Source organism: Hemibagrus wyckioides, linkage group LG01, assembly GCF_019097595.1.
Source record: "Hemibagrus wyckioides isolate EC202008001 linkage group LG01, SWU_Hwy_1.0, whole genome shotgun sequence".
NCBI classification, from domain to species: domain Eukaryota; kingdom Metazoa; phylum Chordata; class Actinopteri; order Siluriformes; family Bagridae; genus Hemibagrus; species Hemibagrus wyckioides.
Genome location: NC_080710.1, coordinates 14,953,278 through 14,976,250, shown reverse-complemented (window position 1 = coordinate 14,976,250; position 22,973 = coordinate 14,953,278). Strand labels below are relative to the sequence as shown.

Genomic DNA, 22,973 nt, shown 5'->3' with positions numbered 1-22,973 from the left:
CCAAGACCATACAGCAAACCGCTGGCTAAATGTAGTAGAAAAGTTGAAAATTTGCCAGATGGAAGACACAGTGAATTGTGAGCCAGGTTACTGACCAGGCTGCAAAGTACAATTACACGGTTGCCTATATGAGAAAGAAATAACTCAGAAGCCACTGCTTTGATGTAGTGTGTGGAGGTAAAAAGAAAGATGTAACAGACATCTCAATCATTTGGGTAATGTTTCTCAGCAGTGGCCATAAGCAAAGGAAGAGCCTTTGTCCTGGCCTTACTTTCATTTCCAGCACTGCAGGAATTGTGATGGCCGTGCCTCCAGGCAAAAGAAGCACCTTAAGGAGGCCCACCTTTAAATCCAGCGTGCTGTGACTCCATCCATGACCCCTAGCTGGAGGGATCCCTCAGGCCAGATTTAAACGAGCTCCCTTAGGTCCTCCACAGTGCCTCTCCTTCCCTCTCTGCACTTACTGCAGCACCTTGGTCCAGGCTTGCTGTCGCACATATTTGCATGATGACTAAAAAGGTGGCTAGAGAGTAAATGGTTCCACTTTGGGTAAATGCTGCCTGGCTGTTTGTATATGTAGAGAGGGAATTGAGGACATTTGAATTAAATGTGACAGATGCTATGTCTGGCCAATGGAGTTCCATCTGGAGTCCACTGCAGCTACTATAGGACAAAGCAGGACAAATCTAGACTTTTTTTTCAGGTCTAGAATGGCGTCATATCACTTAGGAGTGGGATCAATCCCAGTTCTGAAAAGATGGCAATCCATTATTTGAAAACGGGGCATCTCAGTTAATAAAGAGGACGATTTTTTCCACTATATTTTTCTTTTTACATGAAAAGATCCATCTGACATTTAGCTATTGTTTCTCTTCTTTTTGGTTCCTCTTCCTTCTCACTATCATTATCACTATTATTGAGGCAGTGGGAGACACAAGGCAAAAGAGGCATACAATATCAGCCTATTGATCCACGCCCATCACGGCAGAGAAAAAACCTGGGTTCAGGGGCTGCACAATTCCAACTGGACACCGCGATCGATAGGATACTCTATCAGCCGTTGCCATGGCAACTCACCGAACAAGGACAGAGCCCCGCCGTTTATTTACACCTGTCTACCCTCTCACAGCTTTTGCTGCAGGTCTCAGAACAGTGGAACAAATGAATGAAGATGATGTGCAGACCAGTTTATCAGACATGCCCTGCCATATTTTATGTTGCAATGTAACCTTGCAATGGATCGGTGAATTAAACATGAATTCTACTTTTCACCCACTCTCTGTAGGATATTTGTGATGTTAACAGATTTATACTTGTACATGCAGTATTTCTGTTTCAGCACATCCTTTTCTTTACCACATTTGTCCTTTCTTTCATCTGTGCAAAGTGGAAGGATCTTTGCACAAGTGCACAGGTCTTTGCTTTGAGTTGACCCCAATTTGCAGGTCAAGTAAACATGAACAGTGCTGCGCCTGTTCGCACACGATGGGGTAATAAGAGAGAGCCCTGAAAAAAAAGGACCTAGTGAAACAGGACAACAAAAAGTCAAGCACCGCAACACTATACACCACCGACAATACATTTTGTGTGGATACATATTGTGACTCAAGTGGCACTTAGCTGTTAAGTACTCATTGCAGAGTATGCCCCTGTTCATTATGTTATTGAGACAAAGCTGTTTAAGTACAGCTCTTGATCCAGCTAAAGGGTAGATGAACTGTTGGTAAAATTGGAGCTGAACACAAGGTATATTAACCACCTCGTTCTGTAGAAATCCACTCTCTGCTGTTTTCGCTAAGAAAGCTCATGAAAGAGTTTGTGTGTATTAAAAAACAGTGGAGTCTGAGAACCTCTTGCGGAGCACTATTAATAGGCACTGGGTGATTCTAGGCATTCTGAGTGAGGGAGGGAGGGAGGAATGGAAGGAGATTTAGTTCACTGAGCCTGTCTTGTGAGCTGTGACAGAGACGTATTGACAGACACACTTCTCGCTCCTCAGCATGCAAACAGCTTGTCGGTATATGTGTGTTTGACGGCTTTGTTCGGTCACTTTGTGGCTACCTACTACTTCCTAGTCAGGAATGGAGGCAGACTGTGTAGCTCCTCTCATATACACACACGGCAAAAAATCAGTCTACTCCCTACCCCCTCCGATCAATGGTAGTTTCATATGGCCTCTCAGGCCTGCAGTGACGCGTGTGTGTGTGTGTGTGTGCGCGCATGTCTTATTGATTTATCAACTGCTTGGCTCAGCTTGGCCCAGGACCCTCTTCCATACTGGGTTAGCCTGGAGCTGCAGCACACTGGACTTCTACTTACCCAGCTGCAACCTACTACATGCTTCTCAACACACAGCAAAACAACACAGTCAATACAAAATACTTCTAAACCCTACTGGAGAGTTTAGTCAAATTGTTCATAGACAATTCACATTACCTGAAAGATACAGAGCTTACTAGTTCTTCTACATCACTTGTACTCATTTCATCTTGATATACTAGCATTAATACTAGTACTCTCCTCCCATTGTTCTCAGGTTTATAGCCATATTGACTTTGAGCGTTAAATTACACTTGAGGTATTCAGATGTGCTTTAAATATAAACATTTGAGTAATTATAATCAGCAGCTGCATTTTTACAGTTCATATTTCTATGCAACTGCCTTCTCTATAAGCATGTGGCGGTATTACAGGAGGTAAAGAGCATAATGTTGGAGATCATAAAACAAAAAGGTTTGACTAAAAACCAAATGGTCATCCTGTCCTTTTGAAGTGACCCTCTGTTAGCTGAAATGTTAAAGGCATCTTCTGGCTCGGACTTGCCCTTATGTGTCACCTTTGTGGCTTTTAGCCACTCCCAGCCTTTCTCCAAACACACGCACACATGCACGTGCACACAATCACTCTGCCCAATGAAGCTCAGAATGGTAAATGTCCAGCTGCCCTCCCCTCCCTTTTCCCCAACATGGGACTTTTACTGGTCAGTATTGTGGGGTATTGTGGGGGCCTGAGGGTTTGGCCTTTGTACGTGTGTTTTGTATGTGTTTGTGTGTGTGTGTGTTAGCAGGAGCTCCATTAGCAGCAGCTGGCCTAAAAGAGGGGATTGAGTATCACTGACCTGTCCACAATGTCCAGCTGGGGGGTCACTGTTCTGCCCTCCTCCGGGCACGTGCTGACCAGCCATCTGTGTATGAGTAGGTGGGGGTGGATGAGTGTGTGTGTGTGTGTGTGTGTGTGTGTGGAATAAAGTGACAGTTGCCCAGTGCTCAAGCTCTTTGGTGACAGCACAGCTGGCCTGTAACAGCAGGCATGCTGCATCCTATATAGCCACCAAGCAGTTTTAGCTAATTCTTACATTAATGCTTACAAGAAATTATTTGGTTTTTTTTAGAGATTCACAGAAACTACTTTCTTTTCATTTCATCAGAACAACACTGGCTAAGAAATACATATTCTAATTTTATTATACAGTATAAATCATACTTATAATGATAATAATTACATACTCTCACACTATTAATAATAATAATAATTACATACTCTACAAATTCCAGTATATGAGTAGATTTATATAATATACTACCCTGTCCCTGAAAGCATACATAGTGAAAGATTGTAAACGCCTTAGACTGAAGACTGAGCAGATTTCATCACACTTCACAATCTGCAAATCAAAAAACAAATGGCCAGCACAGATGGAGAAGAGGTGGATCTTCATTTATCCATTCTTTTTACTTCATCCTTCTTTCAGGGTGCTTGAGACCTGATCAAGGCAGAGATTAGTACCACAGCTATCCACCATCACCTATCCTCCCCCACCTTTTCATTGCTCTGTCCATCCTTCTGCCTCCAACTGTTTAAGGTGATTGGATCGTGCCCATCCTCCTTGCATGGTCAGCTAAGGTCAATGACCCCAGGCTGATTGTATGAGGAGAGAGTGAAATGGTCATCCAGGATTTGCAGCAAAACAAAGAGATTCTCACTACACATAAACAAAATGACAAAGAATAAAAAATTACTTCGCCAATAAAAAAAGAGTAAGATGTGAAATTATTACTAGTTGATTAAAGTCCCATTAGATGGCCCATTTTATTTTGATTTTTGTTAAAACACATTCTAAACAGCAAAAATTGACTATAAGTATGTATTAAGTTAAGTGCATATTTGGTATCAGGTGTGCAGAATTATGCACTCTTTGTCTCTTATCCACACTTCTTCCTTTAGTTTAACCTTTTGTGGAATATTTTGTAATAAGCCACAAATCATGATCTATAATTATAATTAACTTTATGTATTTCAGTTTCAACTCCGACAAGCAATGATCAATAAGTTTGTGAAGGTGTTTTTGTGTGTGCATGTACATGTACACGTATATAATATTTGAAATAGCCCGTGGTCTTTGACCCCTGACCTTAGATCTGTGTTGCTAGGTGACTGCAGCATCTCTGATGAAGGTGTGGGTGATGGGAATGTCAGCCTAAAGGGGGTTCAGAGAGGCAGTGGTCACTCAAACTCCCATGGGACACTTGTATGCGCAAGCCAAAATATCACAGACCATTATAGTAAGGTGCCCAGTCTGTCTTAATGATTAGAATTTGGGCCTCTATATTTCTATATCTTCTTGTAACACGGTGATATGTTTTTATCTTCCATATATTTGCACATGATTACTATGAACAGTGGAAACCTGAGCCTAATTTAGCCTTCTTACTCTGATACAAATGGGCTCTGATATTTGATATTCCCCTTTGATATATACTTCAGTGCTGCAGATTCCTGAAAGAACCGTGGAAATCAAAGATGGACGTGTATCCATGCTTTTTTTAATGCACTGTAACATTATATTAATAACACTGTCATTCATCATTAGTCACCTACTTCATCTAACTAGGTGTATACTTGGAAAAATGTGATATTTGCTTTGCCTTAAATTTCTCCATTAAAATGTCTTCAATTTATTCAGTAAAATCAGCGTTTTTTTCAGTCAGTGTTAGCAGAAGCCAACTAAAACAATGTTTCTTCAGACAATGAAGATGAGATGCTAGAATCAACCGCTCTTATGACAGAAGCTCTGCCATATTCACACTGCGGAGACCCTACCGCTAGGCAGAGACAACATTGCACTCTGAACAATAGCCTTGTGATGGCAGCTATAAGGGCCACTTTGTGTTTGCTTGTGTGTGTTTTGTTTTTCAGCTTTTTTTCCTTGACACTTTCTTCTGTGAGGGAATTCTCTTCATCCTTTGCCATCACTCTCTAGTTGGCCTGCTTGATGCACAGACATTTGTTGTGGGAGACCTTACCCTGGGGTGGGAAAAACACACACTCTTTCAGCTTTCAGAGGTATTTTTATCATGGGGGTATATGTGTGGAGAACTACTCTGTCTTTTGGGTTAAGAAAAAAATATTCTCTTTGTGCATTTAGAGCCCTTAGCTTTTTATGGAATAGTGCAGACTGAAATTTCTTCCCTTCTTAAAGAATTATATATTATCTCATGTAGAGAAACACTGGCATTTAAGATCCTGGTATCTATGTATAGAATTTTCAAGTGGATGGAGATCTAGGTGTTGGGTATTTTGTGACTGGAAATACTGAAAATTAAGAAAGCAAAACTTGTGAAATAATTAGTACCTTATGTAGAGCAGAGTTGATGTGAAACACTGGTCAGATTAAAATAATATGCTTCAATTACATTATGATCTTACTCAAGACTGTGAGAGAGAGCAAGTGTGTGTGTATGTGTGTGTGTGTGTGTCTGGTGGAGGGATGGGAGGGAGGACTAGATGGTATCAATCGTAGGGCCAGGCCATTGAACGTATTGATTAGTTACCTTTCTTATTAACATGCTGATTAAAAAGAGCAGGGCAGAAACACTGAGCAGACACACACAGTGAGCGCTGAGGCATAAGCATCACAGCACTGAGAGAAGACACAGGATATATGCAATGGAGAGAAGAGCGAATGTAGAGAATACCAGCTGGTGGAGCAAATAAAATTTCAGAACAGGAGGAAATGGATTCAAATTGCTGACCTTAACCTTGGAGAGGACCAGAGAGAGGGCTATAAAGGGAGAGAGAGAAGATGCACATTGGCTGCACTGCGACTTCCTCTCCCACCCAGCCAGGGAGTTTACTGGATTCATTCTTGGGGAAACCACACACACACACACACACACACACACACATCCACTCACATGTCTTTCATTCACCATAATATTTATTCACAGATAGAAATGTTATCTATTAATGTTTGCAATCCAATAATGCATGTCAGCCATCTGTCTGTATTGCTGATGTTGTAATATGGGAGGATTTTACTATTGCAAACTGTAGCAGATAGCTCTTGCTTGATGTTCTTGTGTTGTGTTGTGCTTGGCAGTGAAGTGCAATATGTGAGTGTGGATGTAAATAAGGTTTCTGCATTACCCAAGTAGGAATACGTACAATCAGCACCATCAAAAAGCTAGCATTAAATGCTCCAAACTGATTTTGCTTCTGGATTTTGAATTTGGATTTGAAAGTACCATGTTTAATGATGCTCCTGAATTCTGCTTAGGTGGCATTGGCATTTATGAAATTGATTAGACCTTTAGCTCTATATATAAAAATAAAATACACATAAAATCTCCAACTGTTAACCTACCAGATACGGGAGAATTAAGCTTATTTGAAGACCAGTGTCATTGTTATTTATTTATTGGCCTTTTCATATTATATAATTGCTTTTTGTCATAGGTCTACCATTTTGCATTTCAAAAATTAGTTTTTCGTTGAATATAAGTAACTTGATTTTTAAATATTAATATATTCATCTCACACGTGCCTCGTTTGTTTTTACTGAGGCTCAGTTCTGCATGCCAACAATACTGTTAGTGCATTATAAATAATATGTATTTTGTGTGCATATGTATAACAGGCCATAGTTTACACATAGTCCAACACATAGTTCGATAGGCTTATACATTGCGTGTGGTAATTACAGTATGTTCCCTCTTCCCTAATCGATATAGGCCACAGGCGCTCAGATGGCGGAGGGGGAGACGGCCATGTGAAATATAGGTCTAGATGACAACTTCTGCTGGTCCATAGCTGAAACATTATTTAAGTGGCTATTATTGTTAATGCTGATTTTTAAGATGACAGTGTTTATTGGTTAAGCGTAAAAAGAGACTTGCTTAGCTGAGTGTATATTCAGATACCCGATAGTAGAATGATGTGCGCCTTCTCTCTCATCCACACACATCATCGCCCTGTAATTTTTGCATTTTCGTGCAATAATAAGCCTAAAAATCCGGGCCAGACAACTAAAAAACCTCAAAAGTTGCACAATTCAGGACTGATAAATTAAAGAGTATTTTCAGGGCGGGAAAAATCCTCTGATTGCTTACTTTGGTCTTAGAACATAGACCATAGTCAAGCAATAGGAGAAACACCAAAAACCTATTATTATTATATATTTTATAATTATATATATATATATATATATATAATTTTCATATGGAATCTAATAGTTTATGTGTTTAGTGTGTTTAGTATATATTAATTCCATTTTAATTAATTTATTTGTAGATATATGCTGTTATTAAACCAAACAAGGCATGGAAGGTAGACAGAAATATCAATATTAAGACAAAAAAAGCAGGTAATATACAAAATCGTAATTTCTTTTAAATTCGTGCAACTTTAATTTTTTGTTCAACAGAAAATGGCGTAAAATAAAATTAGATGAAGTTCCAGTGAATTTAATTTAGTCACATTACGCCAAAATGTAATCCAAACAAATTATGTCACATTTCACTTGCCACTTTATAGAATCTTATATAAAGACAGTATTGATTAATGGGAGACTCTTAGGCCTAATCCACCTGATACGCGACTGCTGAGAAATTACTGATGATTTATTTAAGGGAAATTAAATAAAAAGAAATATTTGACACATTTTACTATAGAGCACATGGTTTAATTTCGTGTTATAACAGAGATTCCCTCGTTAGGATTTTATATTGGTCTTTGTAATGCTACTTTTTTGTTAATAGTGATGTCTGAGAAACTCGATCACGTTAATTGAATTCTTGACTTCAGGCTTCGGTCGATTTCTATCTGCCATTTAGCTTTCTGAAGGCTACACATATTTTGAGTCTTTCTAAGTGGAAATATAGTAGTAGAATGTGTAATATTCCTAAATGTAGTATGAAAACACGTTTAAATGTTAAGATTATATATGTTCAAATATCATATGTATTAGTTATTTAATTTAGTAGCAGACATGTAATTTGTTGAGGGATTTGCAGGTTTTAGGGCGAGTCTAAAAAAAACAAAAAACAAAAACAAAACAAAATAAAAACCAATCAAACAAAACAAACAAAAAAACAACATGTTTTTGTACAGTGGCTTTCTTTGCCAAAACTTTAACATAAAGCACCTTACATAAAATAGACTATTAATAAATTCATTCGGTGGATTTAATTTCTTTTACAGTGCTCGCTTTAAAATGAAAACACTAAAATTTTGTCACTACACTTTGTTAAAACCAGAATCTAATATTTAAATACTTTTCAACAATTATAATCTTATAAAATATTTTACGGTGCGCATTTCAGTCAGTCTGTGTGCGTGGTAAAGTCTGAGTTATGTTCTGTAGTGCATATGAATGTGGAGCTTGTCTCAGATGCAGATAGGTTATGACTTTTAGTGTACACATCTCCAAAAGTTTAGTTCTTTATCTTGTCATTTTGTTCATTTTGATATAGGAAAATATAGTGTAGTACATTATAGATATATAACATTGAAGTATATTTTACAGATTTGAGCAGTTAATTAATTAATAACCCTTTTTCTGTATTTCTGCTCCCTCTTGGATGAAATAAAGCTTTTCCCAGTGTCTTTCACCCCCAACCCCCCTGCATATTTTGTGATTTGCAATCGATCGATCACCCATAAACAGGCTGTTTCTTTATGTGCACATTTGCTCACAATTCACGGGTTGAATTTAACTATTGTTCCAGTGCTGTTCCTGAAGTATTTTTTGCTTCTTTTTTCCATTTTTATTTGGAAATAAACCACTTCATAAAGGGTGTCAATTTTCAGGAGAGAAATCAGTGAATTAAATATAAAAAAAAAATCAAATATAAACATGCAAAAAAATATTGCTGAAAAAATATTGAAAAAATGGTGATAATGAATATGAACCCAAACGACGGGATGAAGACGGATCATCACGGCGGAAACCTTTTTAGACTGATGCAAGCGGCCCAAAGTTCACAATACAGTATCTGTGGACCTGTAAAGCACGCAGCAGCGGGTGACCGCACCATATGTTCACAGAGACACGTTTAAATAATTTAGCAGCCCGACAGCTTTGATTTGAGAGCCATGATCAGTGTTCGATCACATAGGGACATTTCAGCAGCGCACAATATCTGCCTTCACCTGTTAGTTTCTAAACGCGGGCCTTTGCAACTGGTCCGATTGTATAATATCACGATTATATACTGGAAAAGAAGACACTGCAGTTCAGTGATTAAGTACTACTACAACAACAACAACAACAATACTAAAAATACTACTACTACTACTACTACTACTACTACTAATAATAATAATAATAATAATAATAATAATAACAATAATAATAATAATAATAATAATAATAATAATAATAATAATAATTATTATTATTATTATTATTATTATTATTATTATTATTATTATTATTATTGCTGTTGTTGTACTTAATTACTTAGGTGCTGCAGTAACTGTTTCTAATAACGATTCTTTTTCTTATTTAATACTTATTTTTATTTACATTAGCCTACTACGCCCATTAAACATTCGTTGTTACAGGAAATTAATTAACTTTTTTGCTGTTCTTTAAATAAAGTGCCAAGTCTAAATTATTATTATTATTATTATTATTATTATTATTATTATTATTATTATTATTATTATATATGTATAGTGTTAGTGGGCTTTCTGGCAGTGGACTTGCCTGCTCCTTCATACTGCCATGTTGGCCCTATTTGTTAAATAACAAAAAAAGATAACATTTGCCTGAAATCAAATAAAATGTCACCATTAACACTACCCCTAATAATACTTGAAGAGTCAAGTATTTTGAAAAAGATTGAGTGTTATCGACTTGTCTTGGTCTGATGATTCTCGGGCGAGTGTTTTGTCTGCATTCGAGAGTGAACTTTCCCCTCTAAAGGCTCTCTCCCTGTTTTCTGGGATGGAAAGGCGCTGAATGTTCTCCCTGCAGCTCTTCAAGAACCCGTGCGTGTGTGTCTCCCTCTCTCTCTCTCTCTCTGTCTCTCTCTCTCTCTCTCTCTGTGTGTGTGTGTGTGTGTGTGTGTCGATATCGTAGCATCTGCTGCCGCAACACAGCGGCTCCTACACCACATCCACAATGTTTAAGGCATTCTGTTGATGAGAATTAATATGCCAGTTTGAAATTATTAGGCTATATCCATTATATCAACACACACACACACACACACACAGAGAGAGAGAGAGAGAGAGAGAGAGAGAAGATAATTACGCAATACAGACAGCTTAAATCAATTTATGGGTCTTAAAATCATTGCAAGTGATTGTTTTGAAAGCTGACATTTTTTAAACAAAAAAATAAAAATTGGTACTAAATGAAGTGAATAACCGAATAGAGTCTTATAAGTCTACCATAAGTAACGTATAGGCCTACATATGTGCCCGAATCACTGACACGCTGTTACTAACAAGACAAGCTGATGGAAATATATTACTACTGTATATAACCAAGGAAGGATAGGCCACTAATATAGGAGAAAGAAAGAAAGAAAGAAAGAAAGAAAGAAAGAAAGAAAGAAAGAAAGAAAGAAAAACGAAGAAAAAAAGAGAAGAAAAGCCAATGAAGTTGCTTTATTTTTAATTGTTTTTATTTATAATTTTTTATATTGGTATTTAATCGGTATACGTGAAGTCAATCAACATATTTAAGGATTTTCTCTGCAGAAGAGAATAAACAGATTATACAGAAAAATGCAAAATCTGATCAATTCAGTTATGATGGTCCTCATCTCGCAATTTTCCTAAAGATCCCTACCTCTTAATACAAGTGACTAGCGTATGTTGCGGGAACGAAAGAGTTAATCCGAGTTAGAAATTCATGCCACATCTGTCAGATTTTTAAGTGTGTGACGTTCAGAGGGTGAGAGAGGGAGGAGGAGAGAAAAACGGGGCTGAGATCGATAGAGACAGAGGAAAGGGAAGGAGGGGGATGCACAGAGATAATGACAGAAAGGGAGCTGGGGTTGGAGACATACACAGAGCGTTTGGCAGTATAGAGCAGAGCAAAGCGCCTACAAGATTCAGAAGAAGAGGCGTCTTATTGCATCCCGCTCGTATTTGACTCCGTAACGATTCGCCCGAAAGTGAACTAAACTGTGGAGACGGACCGCCGCCTTTTCAAACCAAGAATCATGTCGATGGTTTACAAAAGTAGCTCAGCTCGATAGCAGTTTGTTTTTGGATTATCGATCTCATCCGATAGGAAAACATTGTACATTGTCGGGATTCTTGTTTTCCCTCCGCGGCTGTGCGTCGGTCATCTGCTCCAGCATCGCCTGTGCTGCGTGGAGGTAAGAACATCAAACACTAAGATGACTAAAAATTACCTTTAATATTTAGAGCTTTCGAAAAACAGAGCGAACAAAAATAAGGCGAGAAGTTAAGTTTATAAAATGGCACACAGAATGATTTGCGCCTGTGTAATTACCACGGAGAATTAGAGTAATTGTTACGCTGTTGTTGCTAAACTTGTCGGTGGTTGGCCAGGAATTGTACGTGATCAATATGCGACGAGGTTTCATGAACAACTGATCAATAAGCAATCAAGTGATCACGGCCTACTGTATCTCTTCCACAGGCTTTCCACGGTCAAGGACAAGGTGCGTTTAAGGAGCACATAAAATACGGAAAATGAACTCCTGTATCCGCCTTTGAAATCGGGCCGAAATCCCCCCAAAATATTCACGGACTTCAGTGGACGTACAGGCCTATCACTTTGCAAACATTTACACTTACTAAGAGATATCTGAAAGTAAGATATTTTAAGACATATTTTGTAGAAATGGATGGGAATATGGGAGAGGTGTCGGTTCACAGTCATGTGGAGCTTGCTCACAGTCAAGACAGTCGAGTGATGCTGCACTCTCGAGACGTCTCTGCTGCCTTCTCGCGTCCCGCTTTGGGAAGCCCCCACATGGGCCTGGAACATGAGCACAGAAGCCCTGGTTACGAGCACAGTATGTCAACACTGGGCTATGGCAGGGAGAGCCCTGCAAACTGTGGCAGCACCTACACCACTCTCACCCCACTGCAGCCGTTTGACGACAAGTTTCACCATCATCACCACCATCCCTGTTTGCCTGTCAGCAATGTAATCGGTAGCTTTACACTCATGCGGGAAGACAGAGGCCTCGGAGGCAACTTCTATAACCCCTACAGCAAAGACTTGGGCATGGCACAAACTCTATCGCCACCTCTGGGCAGCTCAGGTCTGGAACCAGCCATGCACAGCTACAGCTCTTTAGGGACCCAGAATGGACACAGTGGCCAGATGTTAGCAGGAAGCCATGAGGTCCATATGGGCGGCAATGGGGGTAACCTATTCTGCCGAACAGTGGCAGACTTTGGAAGGGAAATGTCACCTCCCTCTCTAGGCAGTGACCATGGGGTCAGCCACCATCTGAACAAGATGGACAGTCACCACCAGCACATTCCTAGCTACCACCCCCATATTTATACCCAGAGCTACCAGCATCATCACCCCAGCCAGCAGGCCTCAAAGCTAGGCGAGCTTTCTGTTTCTTCCCCCTCCTCCTCCTCCTCTTCAAGTTCTGCTCTCACCAGGGAGGGTATGTTGGCTGGTTCCCAGAGTAGCAGCGCGAGCGAGGAGATCAACACCAAAGACGTGGCCCAGCGGATCATCACAGAGCTGAAGAGGTACAGCATCCCGCAGGCCATCTTTGCGGAGAGGGTGCTGTGCCGCTCTCAGGGCACCCTGTCCGATCTGCTACGAAACCCAAAGCCCTGGAGCAAGCTCAAGTCTGGCCGCGAGACCTTCAAGAGAATGTCCCGCTGGTTACAAGAGCCAGAATTTCAGAGGATGGCATCATTGCGACTAGAAGGTAAAATACTTTAGCATGTTTTATTTGCATATATCAGGCAGACAAAGCAAGACAATACACTGATCTAGTTTTAATGTGAATTCACAGCTCACTATATTTCAGAAAGCATTTATTGTGGATTTCAAAATGATAGAAGTTTAGTTTTGTTTATTCTTTTTCTAAAAAAACAGACAAAACTTTGGGCACAAGCTTTTCTTTGCACATTTTGTCTTAGTCTAGAAGACAACAGATAAAACAATATAGTTACACACAAAGACATGTCTATTCAGTTGTGTCTTGTATTTAATTTCATTAGCTATTTGTGCTGGAAGAATGTATAGCCCTGTTAATTCCCTGATATATTTGTCTAAAATTACACAATGCTCAAAAGAAAAGAAAGGGAAAAAAGTATGGTTTCATTTTGCAGCAATTGCACTAATCTCATTTTGTACAAGATATTGAGAAGTGATGCCCTTTGTGGGCTGCCACATAATATTCTTCAGAGATTTGCTTTGAAATCCAGTGCTTGTTATAGTGTTGCAGTGTTGTGACAAGAATAGGGCTGAATATCCAGTTGATGCACATGGCGCACAAAGAGCTCCACAGAAAAACAGTAACATGAGAATGGCTCTCAAAATGTCGGACAGCGCTCTCTGATAGCTAGCTGCCGAAGACGAACGTGAATGCCGCCTTGCCAAAGTCTGTCCAAATCCCAAGCGATCAATCACCAAAGCTTGAAATGTGTTTCAGAATGAATTATTCTGCTTGCATTACCACCACAGATATTGATTGGTGAACAATGTGCTTTCAGTCATAGGAGTGTTCGTAGCGCGGAAATACACAAAATAAATCAATGCCCTGTTTGCCCGCATGGTACTGCATCTTGCTGTTGTTTGTGTGCCACTTCCTGAATACACTAATGCAAGTAGCTTGGTAACTGCAGTCAAATATGTGTTGTCCTGAGGAGCAATATTATTATTTTAACTTGACCACTTGCTCGGTAAATGGAAAGAAAATTTGGAAACGTCTTAAACATGTCATTAAACATTGAAACATAAAATTTTGATTAATTTTAGATTGATGGGTCCTAAAAATATTCCTGCAGTAGATTAAGACAACAAGTATGTTAATGTTTGGTATCATCTGATTAATCATACGTTTCTTTCCAATTGTCTGTCCAATACACACTCACAAATAGACACACACACTCATACACAGTCTTTTTAGCCCTGGCAAAGGCACAAGGTGGACACCTCTGTGCCTTTCTATATAACCTACTTTCCACAAGGGTTGGCGTTTCTTGCCAAGCCTTTTGTTTAATTATCAGCTGGTATTGATTTCCTTGGGAAAGCAGAGCACAGGCCGCCAGCTCACAGCTCCTGTGAATAAGCAAGCGCAGGCTGGAATTAGAATGCACGCAGCCCCACGCCTCCTTTCAGAGAGCAGGAGACTTAATGCAGAACATGGACTGGGAGAAATATGACCCAGATTAATGCAGAAAAATGCATCTGAACCAAACATCATGGCAGCAATTATGTAACATTGTTTCCTATGTATTTTCTATATTAATATTAAGATTTTTGTTTGTAATGACTCGCACTCTTGATCACGATTTTGGCAGACAGATCACTATGTGTAATTCGTAATTTCCAAACATCTCAGGGCTGTCATAGAACAAAGTGAAAAAAAATGCTGCAGTACTACAAATCTGAATTACACTAGATTAAAAACTGCAAACTCAGTATTCTATAACAACATACAATTCTCTTAAATTGTAAAGCTGCTGTGTCTCTGTATGGCTTTGTTTAGAAAATCTACCATTTAGAAATGTATCGTAATTAATAAGTAATTGCAGAACTGCAAAAAATATGATACTAGGTTCCAATAAGTCATGGTATGGCAATTATTAGGATTTAGCTAATTTGTATGCTATTTGTTTTTTTATGCATTGTACATAGGCTGCAATATGTGTATTAATTGTACTGTTTATAGGAATTAGGTTTTTATTTGTTGACACATCTGTTGACTACACTATACACTATAGTATTATATTAATATTGATAATATAAAAAAGATTAGTGTGATAATCTTACTGATCTTTTCTTTGGCTCTTTTGTGTGGTTTGAGCTGAGTGTAGGTGTATGCAGGATGCACTGCTTATAATCGAAAAAGAAGATCGAGAGAGAGCGAGACAGAGTGAGTGGCTCAGTAACAGAGCAGGATGGAGATCATTACTCTATCCCTCAGTTCCCTGGCAGTGCAGGGATTTCACACACGAGCACTGGAGCCTGAAGCCCTTGTCTTAAAGTCTAAATGAATAAATGCGTTATAAAAAAAAAGGCTTGAGTAGCTCTCAGTGTCTCTGCACCATCAGCGAGTTTGAGAGTCATTTAGCAACTCTGTTGATGGGCAAAACAGGCATGGAAGAGCACACGCCTGTCTACAATTCAAATTGACACGGTTAAGATTGAGGCATGATTGTTTTGCTTGCAGAGCCTTAAAATAAACTGTGTATTTGTTCAGTGGAAGCCATAGCAGTGCTGAAAGGGTTAACCAGGCTCTGTAGGTCGAGGAGTCTGAGCAGCATAGATTTAATCAATAATTTCTATCAGCCCATGGCCCAAGAAATCAGCAGGGGGTGGGTCAGAAGAGAGAGAGGTTGAGAGGGGGCAGTGAGGTAGTGTAGTGAGGGATGGTGGGGGGGTGGATGAAGAACAGGGGTGCTTTCGATCACGTTTCGGCAACATGAGACAAGAGGCATACATCATGATTAAGGTCTGCTCTCACGATCATAAGAACTCTATGGGGGGATGTTTATGCCTGTGAAAGAGGTGCAGTGCTTTGGATTTATTGCATGGTAATTCCCAGCCTTTTACACATGATTACAACACGAGGAAGCATTTAGTTAATGCTTGGTGCTACATTGGCAAGTGTCGGCAAGGAGGGAGATGCTACACTCTACACACTCTGTAACATGTACATGTAAAGTAAACAGTGATGCATTTTAGTGATATTTTCTTTATTAATAAACAGTGGAATTGAACAGGAAGTCAAAATGTACTTAGTATATCTATATATACTATATCTATCTGTACTAGTGCTGACCAGTAAACCAGTACAAACTGTTAATTTTACTTCAATAAGATCTGAGCTGCTCATTTACACACTACAGTCTTTCTTTGGTAATTATTGATAACGATACTAACTAACTAACTAACTAACTAACTAAATAAATAAATGACTCAATTAATAGCACTTTTTTATTTTTTGCAGCATGCAATTTGCTCCTTGTTAATTGTTTCTCTTTGGAAATTTTTGTGAAAAATGATGCCACAGCTCCAGCCAACAAATAAAAAAACATAATTATAGACAAAATAGATTTGAAAGAAAACTGCAGTAATTATGCCACAGCAGTTACATTCAGTAATTTTTGCTCTTGTAAAGTATTTTCCCATTACTCATAAGAATATTTATTCCACTCCAACACACAGACTGAAATGTTTGTCAGCAATATTATTCTTTTACATAGCCCTTTTAATAATTAAAATTTAGGCCTGAAACAAGTTTTTTAAATATAGATTATTATTATTATTATTATTACACTTCATTAATTATGTGTAACTGACTCCTTTGCTTTCCTTTTCTCTCTCTGTCTTTGTCCCCCAGCATGTAAGCGGAAGGAGCAGGAACAGTCTAAGCAGGAGAGGAACCAGGGACCAAAGCGTACTCGTCTGGTCTTCACAGACTTGCAGCGACGTACACTGATGGCGATCTTCCGAGAGAACCAGCGGCCTGCCAAAGAGCTGCAGGTGACCATTGCACAGCAACTGGGCCTCGAGCTTTCCACCGTCAGCAACTTCTTCATGAACGCTCGCCGCAGAAACCTCAACCGCTGGATCGAGGAGGGACGCCCATCCTCCACTGGGTCCTCAGGGTCCAGCACCTCCTCCCCTACTGTCTCCTGCACTACAGCGTGATGCGAGAAGAGGCCAGAGCTCCGCAGCATGTGAAAGATCTGACATCTCTGATGCTGACAGAGGTTTTTTCTTTTTTTTATTTTCGGAGATGTTTTACACAGGAATTAAAGTACAATTGAAACCAAAGATAAAACCCCACAGAAGAGATAGATTTCTCAGCATAGTTATCAGTGTTTAACTGGTAGTTCATCTTTAATTTGGGAATAGAACAACTGATTTTCTTTTCAATAGAAGAAATCATGTCTTAATTTCAGTAAAAGGTGATTGACCAAGAATGCTGCAGTAGTTTAGTGAGCAGTCATTTTTGGTAAACTTTTGTTTAATACAGAAAACAGAATCAGTATTTTAAACATCAAGACACATCACTTGGACAATTTTTTTCCTAAACAACTTGAGTGCTTTAAGTTCCCTTGATACAATATGTAAAGAACGTTATGACCAAAGAGAAATGCCAAAAGAATGTGGAATGATGTTTTCTCCTTCTTTGAGAAATGCTTGCAAGTAACTTTGTGTGGATTTTTAGGGGTTTATTTCATCTTGGATAAATTCTAACAAAAGCTACAGCTCACCCGCTGATCCTGCTGCCCAAGGTTCTGTGTGGAGAGCCTGAGCCTGTGAGCAGAACTGACTAGCATCCTCTCAAACTAAACAATGAGCCTGAATCCTATAGGGATGAAAATGGATCCTGAAGGAGAGGGAGGAGGGGCAGAGGATGCGTTTTTAAAGCGTACCCTCAAGAGCACTGATCGATTGATTGGTGAATCTCGTGGGAGCTGCTGCAGAGAAATACAGACAAAGGTACAAAGAGGAATCCTCTGTAGATGTACAGTGAGCACCGGCTATTAGCATTTGTAATTTCCATCCACTGATCTGAAAATGACCAGTAGAGAAAACTCCTGTAGATCCATTGCAAGATTTTCCTTGGTGCTCATACTGGACAATGGAGAAATTTATCACCAGATAATGGTTTTCTACAAATATCAAGCACACAAGCCATGGTGGATTACTTAATGCCTGCTATTCACTCTCAAAGGCATATCGTTTATCATACACAAAAAAAATGGATATCATTTGTCACTCAAAATCTGAACTCAATGAACTGAAATGTACTACTAGTTTTTATTATTATTATTATTATTATTATTATTATTATTATTATGCGGTTATTTATGTATTTATGTATTTATTTCCTGATTATTTATTTGCTAAATATTGTAAGTATTTATTTCATCACATGTTGTTTGTCTATTAACTTGTTTCTGATGGGAATCCCATCATGATACCAAAGATGAAGGTTTGTCCTCCCTGAATGTAGGCTCTGCTGTTGTTTGTTTCTGTAACGAAGCTAGTGTTCTAAAAGTCCATTTGGAAAAAAAAAATCACATGCAATGCATTCTCAAAGTGAGAGCACCTCTGACACACTGAACAAATCTAGAAACTGCACCAGCTAAAAGACTCACATAGAGCTACTGTAGCTGGGAATTCAGTCTGAAAGTTCAGCTTGGCTATAGATGCTTTTTGACTAGGTCAGAGGCATCCAAGTTCCTAAATGCGTTTGCCATTTTCACTAGACTCAAATTAGTCGTAATGGATCGATGTGATCCCTTCAGTTTAAATGCATTGTGCTCTATACATACACAGGCCCTGTGTCTTTTGGGATGTGCAGCACAGTGTTACGTAGGGTTCAGCGGTACAAGACAAAGTTGCAGTGCCGTTTTGGCTGTTTTCGCGTGTCACTCCGTCTTTAACCTTCGCAGGGTGTGAAGTGAGGCCCCCTTCACAGCATGCACTTGAAAGAGGGACCATGAAAGAGGCCATCGACTTTTGCTGACATGAAAGAGGCTCTTTTTATGTGTGTCCTGTTGGAGGCTGGGGCCGAAGCTCGCCGCTCACTCAGCCAGACCCATGGGCTTAGGGCATTCAGAGGGGAGGGCAGATCAGAGAAGGGCTGCATTACCAAACCAAGGGATAGTGAGCAGGGAGGGAGTGTTGGAGAGTGCAAATTAAACTTTAATGAGTGACAATTGTAAGCGTGCTGCGAGCAGAACAAGGACGTCTGCATCAACGCATGTGTTAACACTCAGCAGTTGTCCGAGTGCAGCAGTTCTCCTAGTATGGCCAAAGGAGCCTTATAGATACAGCATACTTTTTATTTCAGATTTGCATGCTGCATCTCTGAACCTAAAACAACCATGGATCTATAAAGATTCAGTGAAAGTAGCAATCTTAGGGAGCCCCTAGTGGTTAAAGGTTTTTGCTGTCTCTTAAAAGAAAATGGCTGAATTTTTTAGAGGATGGGCCAGACACAAATACAGGCCAAAGGGGTGTGAAGGAGCTGTAGGAATTGGTCTGTAAAAACTGGACTGCACTGTGCTAGGGATGTTTTGGCATGTACATGCTGTAAACATACACTCTTGTTAATGTCTCTCATTTCTCCTTGAGCATATATGTGTACACTACTGTATGGAAGCATTCGCATACCCATTTGAATCCTGGACAGTGGCTGGCCCATATTTTCTGGCTACGACTGTACACATGACTTCATTTTTGCCATTCACCCCATTCACTACTACAAAGAATTCATCTACCTCAATTGTGTGTGGTGTAGCTGATATGTAACTGTACCAAAGATCCCATGCATTCAGGGAGAGTTTGTGTCTCATCTTTTCTAACCAAATGTGCTGGAATCAATCTGAAAGCGCTAATCACAGTTTTATCTACAGACAAAGATAAAACATACATACAGAAGGAGAACATATTAGATGTCTGTGTGTTGACAGGGAAATAAAAATCATCGATGCAGATACCAAATGGGACAATCGAAGCAGGAAAGGGTGGTCTTGCTGTATTTTTGATTGTTTATTCTTCCCACAAGAGTGTAACCAGTTAAAAAATAAAATAAAAAAAGAATAGTTGACAGTTGAATATAGATGACTTAAGAGCCAAACTTGACTAAAACTGTAAAGTGTCTGTTCATAATATAGTTACAGCCACTGGACACCTTTTGTAATTTGTCTAAATAGAATCTAATTTTAGAAGACAATGTTACATTGCTAGAGAACTTTTGAAGTATATACACTGACCTTTCAGCTTGTAGAACTGAAAGACACTTTAGAACAAAAGTTGGCATCTGATTTTCTTGTTTAAAAGGTGTTCGATATTGTGATCTCTAAAACATATAAAGGTTACAGGTACCAAAAAGCTTTAAAGTCATTGCCATTCATCGTGTTTGTGTCGGTTTTTATTTGGGACATTTGTCAGTAAGTCATTGTGCCATTCTCTCCTCATGTTAACCTATGAATGTTGCTAACCAACCAAAGGTTTTGAATCATGACAGTCTACGTGTCAATCATAACTGGATGTTGTGTACCAATTTTGAAAATCCTTTGATACCTCATGTGAAATTGTTTGTGGTGATGTTGCACTAATAAAAAGTCACTTGTAAATTCAGTGGGCTAGAATCATGTTTTCATGCCACAGTTTCAAAATCCGTTCAAGCATGAAATCAATTTATTTAGTAAAACAATAACATTTAAGATAAAGATAAAATCATATAAAGATGAAATCATAAAACAACTGATTTAAAAACATATGGACATAAAGGTGATAAAGTATCTAAGAATATACTTCTGCTTATCTGTGTTATATGATTGGGTAGTGATAATAATTTGCTATTCCACACATATTTCCTTTGTTAGGGGCAATGCAGAAATAGCCTCGGTCTCCAAATCTATTGTCTCTTTCTGTCACAGAAAGACGACCACATTACAGAAACACTGTGGTCAGCATTTTTGAGACATATAATAACATGTTATTAAAATTCATAAACATTTCAGCTTCTCTAATGCAAGTTTACAGTTAAATGAAAGCCAAATGTAGAATTTTTGCAAAACAGTACATTTTGTTTAGTCAGAGGGTTTTATTTTAACCCGTATATAGAAATCGGCCTGTTGTCTTATACTATGATTAATAATGTAACGTACCTGTTTCTCACTAGCCAGTAGTCCTCTCCATTCAGACTGGTGTACCCTACAGCCAGCACTCTGTGGTTTACATCCTGGGAGCAGGATGAGGCATGTTAGACACCTGTTAAGAAAAGTACACAAAGAATAGACCAAACACAGACCATGCTGCAGAAACCATAGCATTTTTAAATGTGGCAGCAAAGACATGCCTCACAATAATGCTTTGTGTACTGCCATTTGGCAGACAGCAATAATATTATATGGTTAAAATTCATTCATTACAATGCAAACTTGACTTACTGTTATGGTAATCAACACATCCTTCAGCTATTTGTTTTGAGACCATTTGTAGTTGCTAAAGTAAATCATACCACTGTGGATAAGCAAATAGCATCAATAGCCAAATAGATGGGTCCAATGGTGCCCACAGAATGCTTAAGTGCCTCCTCATCACCCTCAGAAACATATCTACAACTAGAGCAGTTGGCAGCATGTGATTGGTCATATTTGCACTGTCCAGCCTGGGAAACAATCAAGAAACCAGTGAGAAAAATTATTTCCATTGCTTTCTAATAGGACGTTTAAAGAGCTACTATACCACTACAGAGTAAGGGTAGAGTTCCTCTGAAACAAAGCCATATTAAATGAAATTACCAGCAGGCCTGGGTCATGAAACCTCCATGGCAACCCTTGTTTCCATTCTTGGAAGAGCAGTCCAGCAAGTTCTGAAGACTTAACCTGACGAACAGTCCTCTTTTGTTAACCCTCTAGTGCAGGCACCAGTTTAGACTTAAATTTGGGGTTCTTATTGGGCTGTAATAAGTACACAGTACATGGAATATCACCTTAGTGTCATCATGGTGATTTGGTGGTTTTAAAAGAAAGAATATATAAAATATGTACCTGGTTCTTAACCTCTGTAATGTAGCCCTGATCCCTCCAGTCAACTGTATCTGGTACTTAAATTCCAGCAGAGGCAACAAAAGTAGAAGACCTACTCATTAGGTTAGGAGGTACTCGGATCCCAGCAAACATCTGCAGGATCTCCTCTCTAGTCTGACATTCATTTACAGAAATTGTTACAGTCAGGAACATTTACTGGCTTTAAGACCACTTTTAGTTTATAGACTGTCAGACTGAATATAGAAAACCACAACTCCACTGAACCAATGTTTTTCTACTAAATCTATCATGCTGAGATTTTATTAAGATAATTAAAAGTGACATTAGGGATAAAAAGAGACTGAAAGAAGCTAATGACAAGGACTGTGTTTCTTGACTGATGACCAAAATATTTTACCACAAATATACATAAGAAATATACTCCTTTTAGTATTTTAGCATTTGCCTTTAGGTCCAATTAGGTGAAGCTGTCAAGATTTTTGTAAATAGAAAATTTTATAGTACTGGTAGTAAATATGATTATTTATATTAATATTGTGAAATTGTGTCTCCTAAGTGAATTTTGTCAACTTACTATAACATTGCAAAATGGCAAAGGTTTTTCTGATTTGTTTGCTTTATCATTATTTTGAACAAATAAACTGAATTTGAGTTTTTACTAGAATTCTGCAGTACAGTTTTGTATTGTGATGCAAGTAGAGTATCAACCTGTATCTCAATTGCATTTTTTGCTATATAAATATCAAAGTTAAAAATCAATATGATATGAAAGCATGCAATCACTATAGGTTTCCTATGGACATATGGAGCTTGGTTCCCTAATTAAAGACTTTACAGAGAGAGGCAAATGTTTTAAATACTCAGTCAATGTCTTCAGTGAACAGCTAAATACTGATCAACCATAACATTATGACCACCTGTCTAATATTGTGTTGGGCCCAAACAGCCCTGACCCATCGAGGCATGGACTCCACTACATCCCT

At 38.8% G+C, this 22,973-nt stretch overlaps 1 protein-coding gene and 1 pseudogene across 1 annotated transcript; one reads left to right on the top strand and one right to left on the bottom strand.

Moving 5' to 3' along the window:
- The first annotated feature begins 11,050 nt into the window (after nt 1-11,050).
- onecutl (one cut domain, family member, like) lies at nt 11,051-20,555 on the top strand. Its single transcript, XM_058397531.1, has 3 exons — nt 11,051-11,615; nt 11,903-13,166; nt 16,812-20,555. Exons 2-3 carry the CDS (start codon nt 12,107-12,109, stop codon nt 17,120-17,122), a joined length of 1,371 nt encoding a protein of 456 aa, XP_058253514.1. The 5' UTR covers nt 11,051-11,615; nt 11,903-12,106; the 3' UTR covers nt 17,123-20,555.
- On the bottom strand, nt 17,767-22,182 carry LOC131351703 (cathepsin S-like; annotated as a pseudogene).
- Nucleotides 22,183-22,973: the final 791 nt, after the last annotated feature.

What these genes read in the sequence shown, in the direction of transcription:
- onecutl (XM_058397531.1), top strand. Translation starts at nt 12,107, where the DNA reads ATGGATGGGAATATGGGAGAGGTGTCGGTTCACAGTCATGTGGAGCTT. An exon ending in GGCATCATTGCGACTAGAAG is followed by an intron (nt 13,167 to 16,811) that starts GTAAAATACTTT and finishes TTTGTCCCCCAG; the next exon opens with CATGTAAGCGGAAGGAGCAG.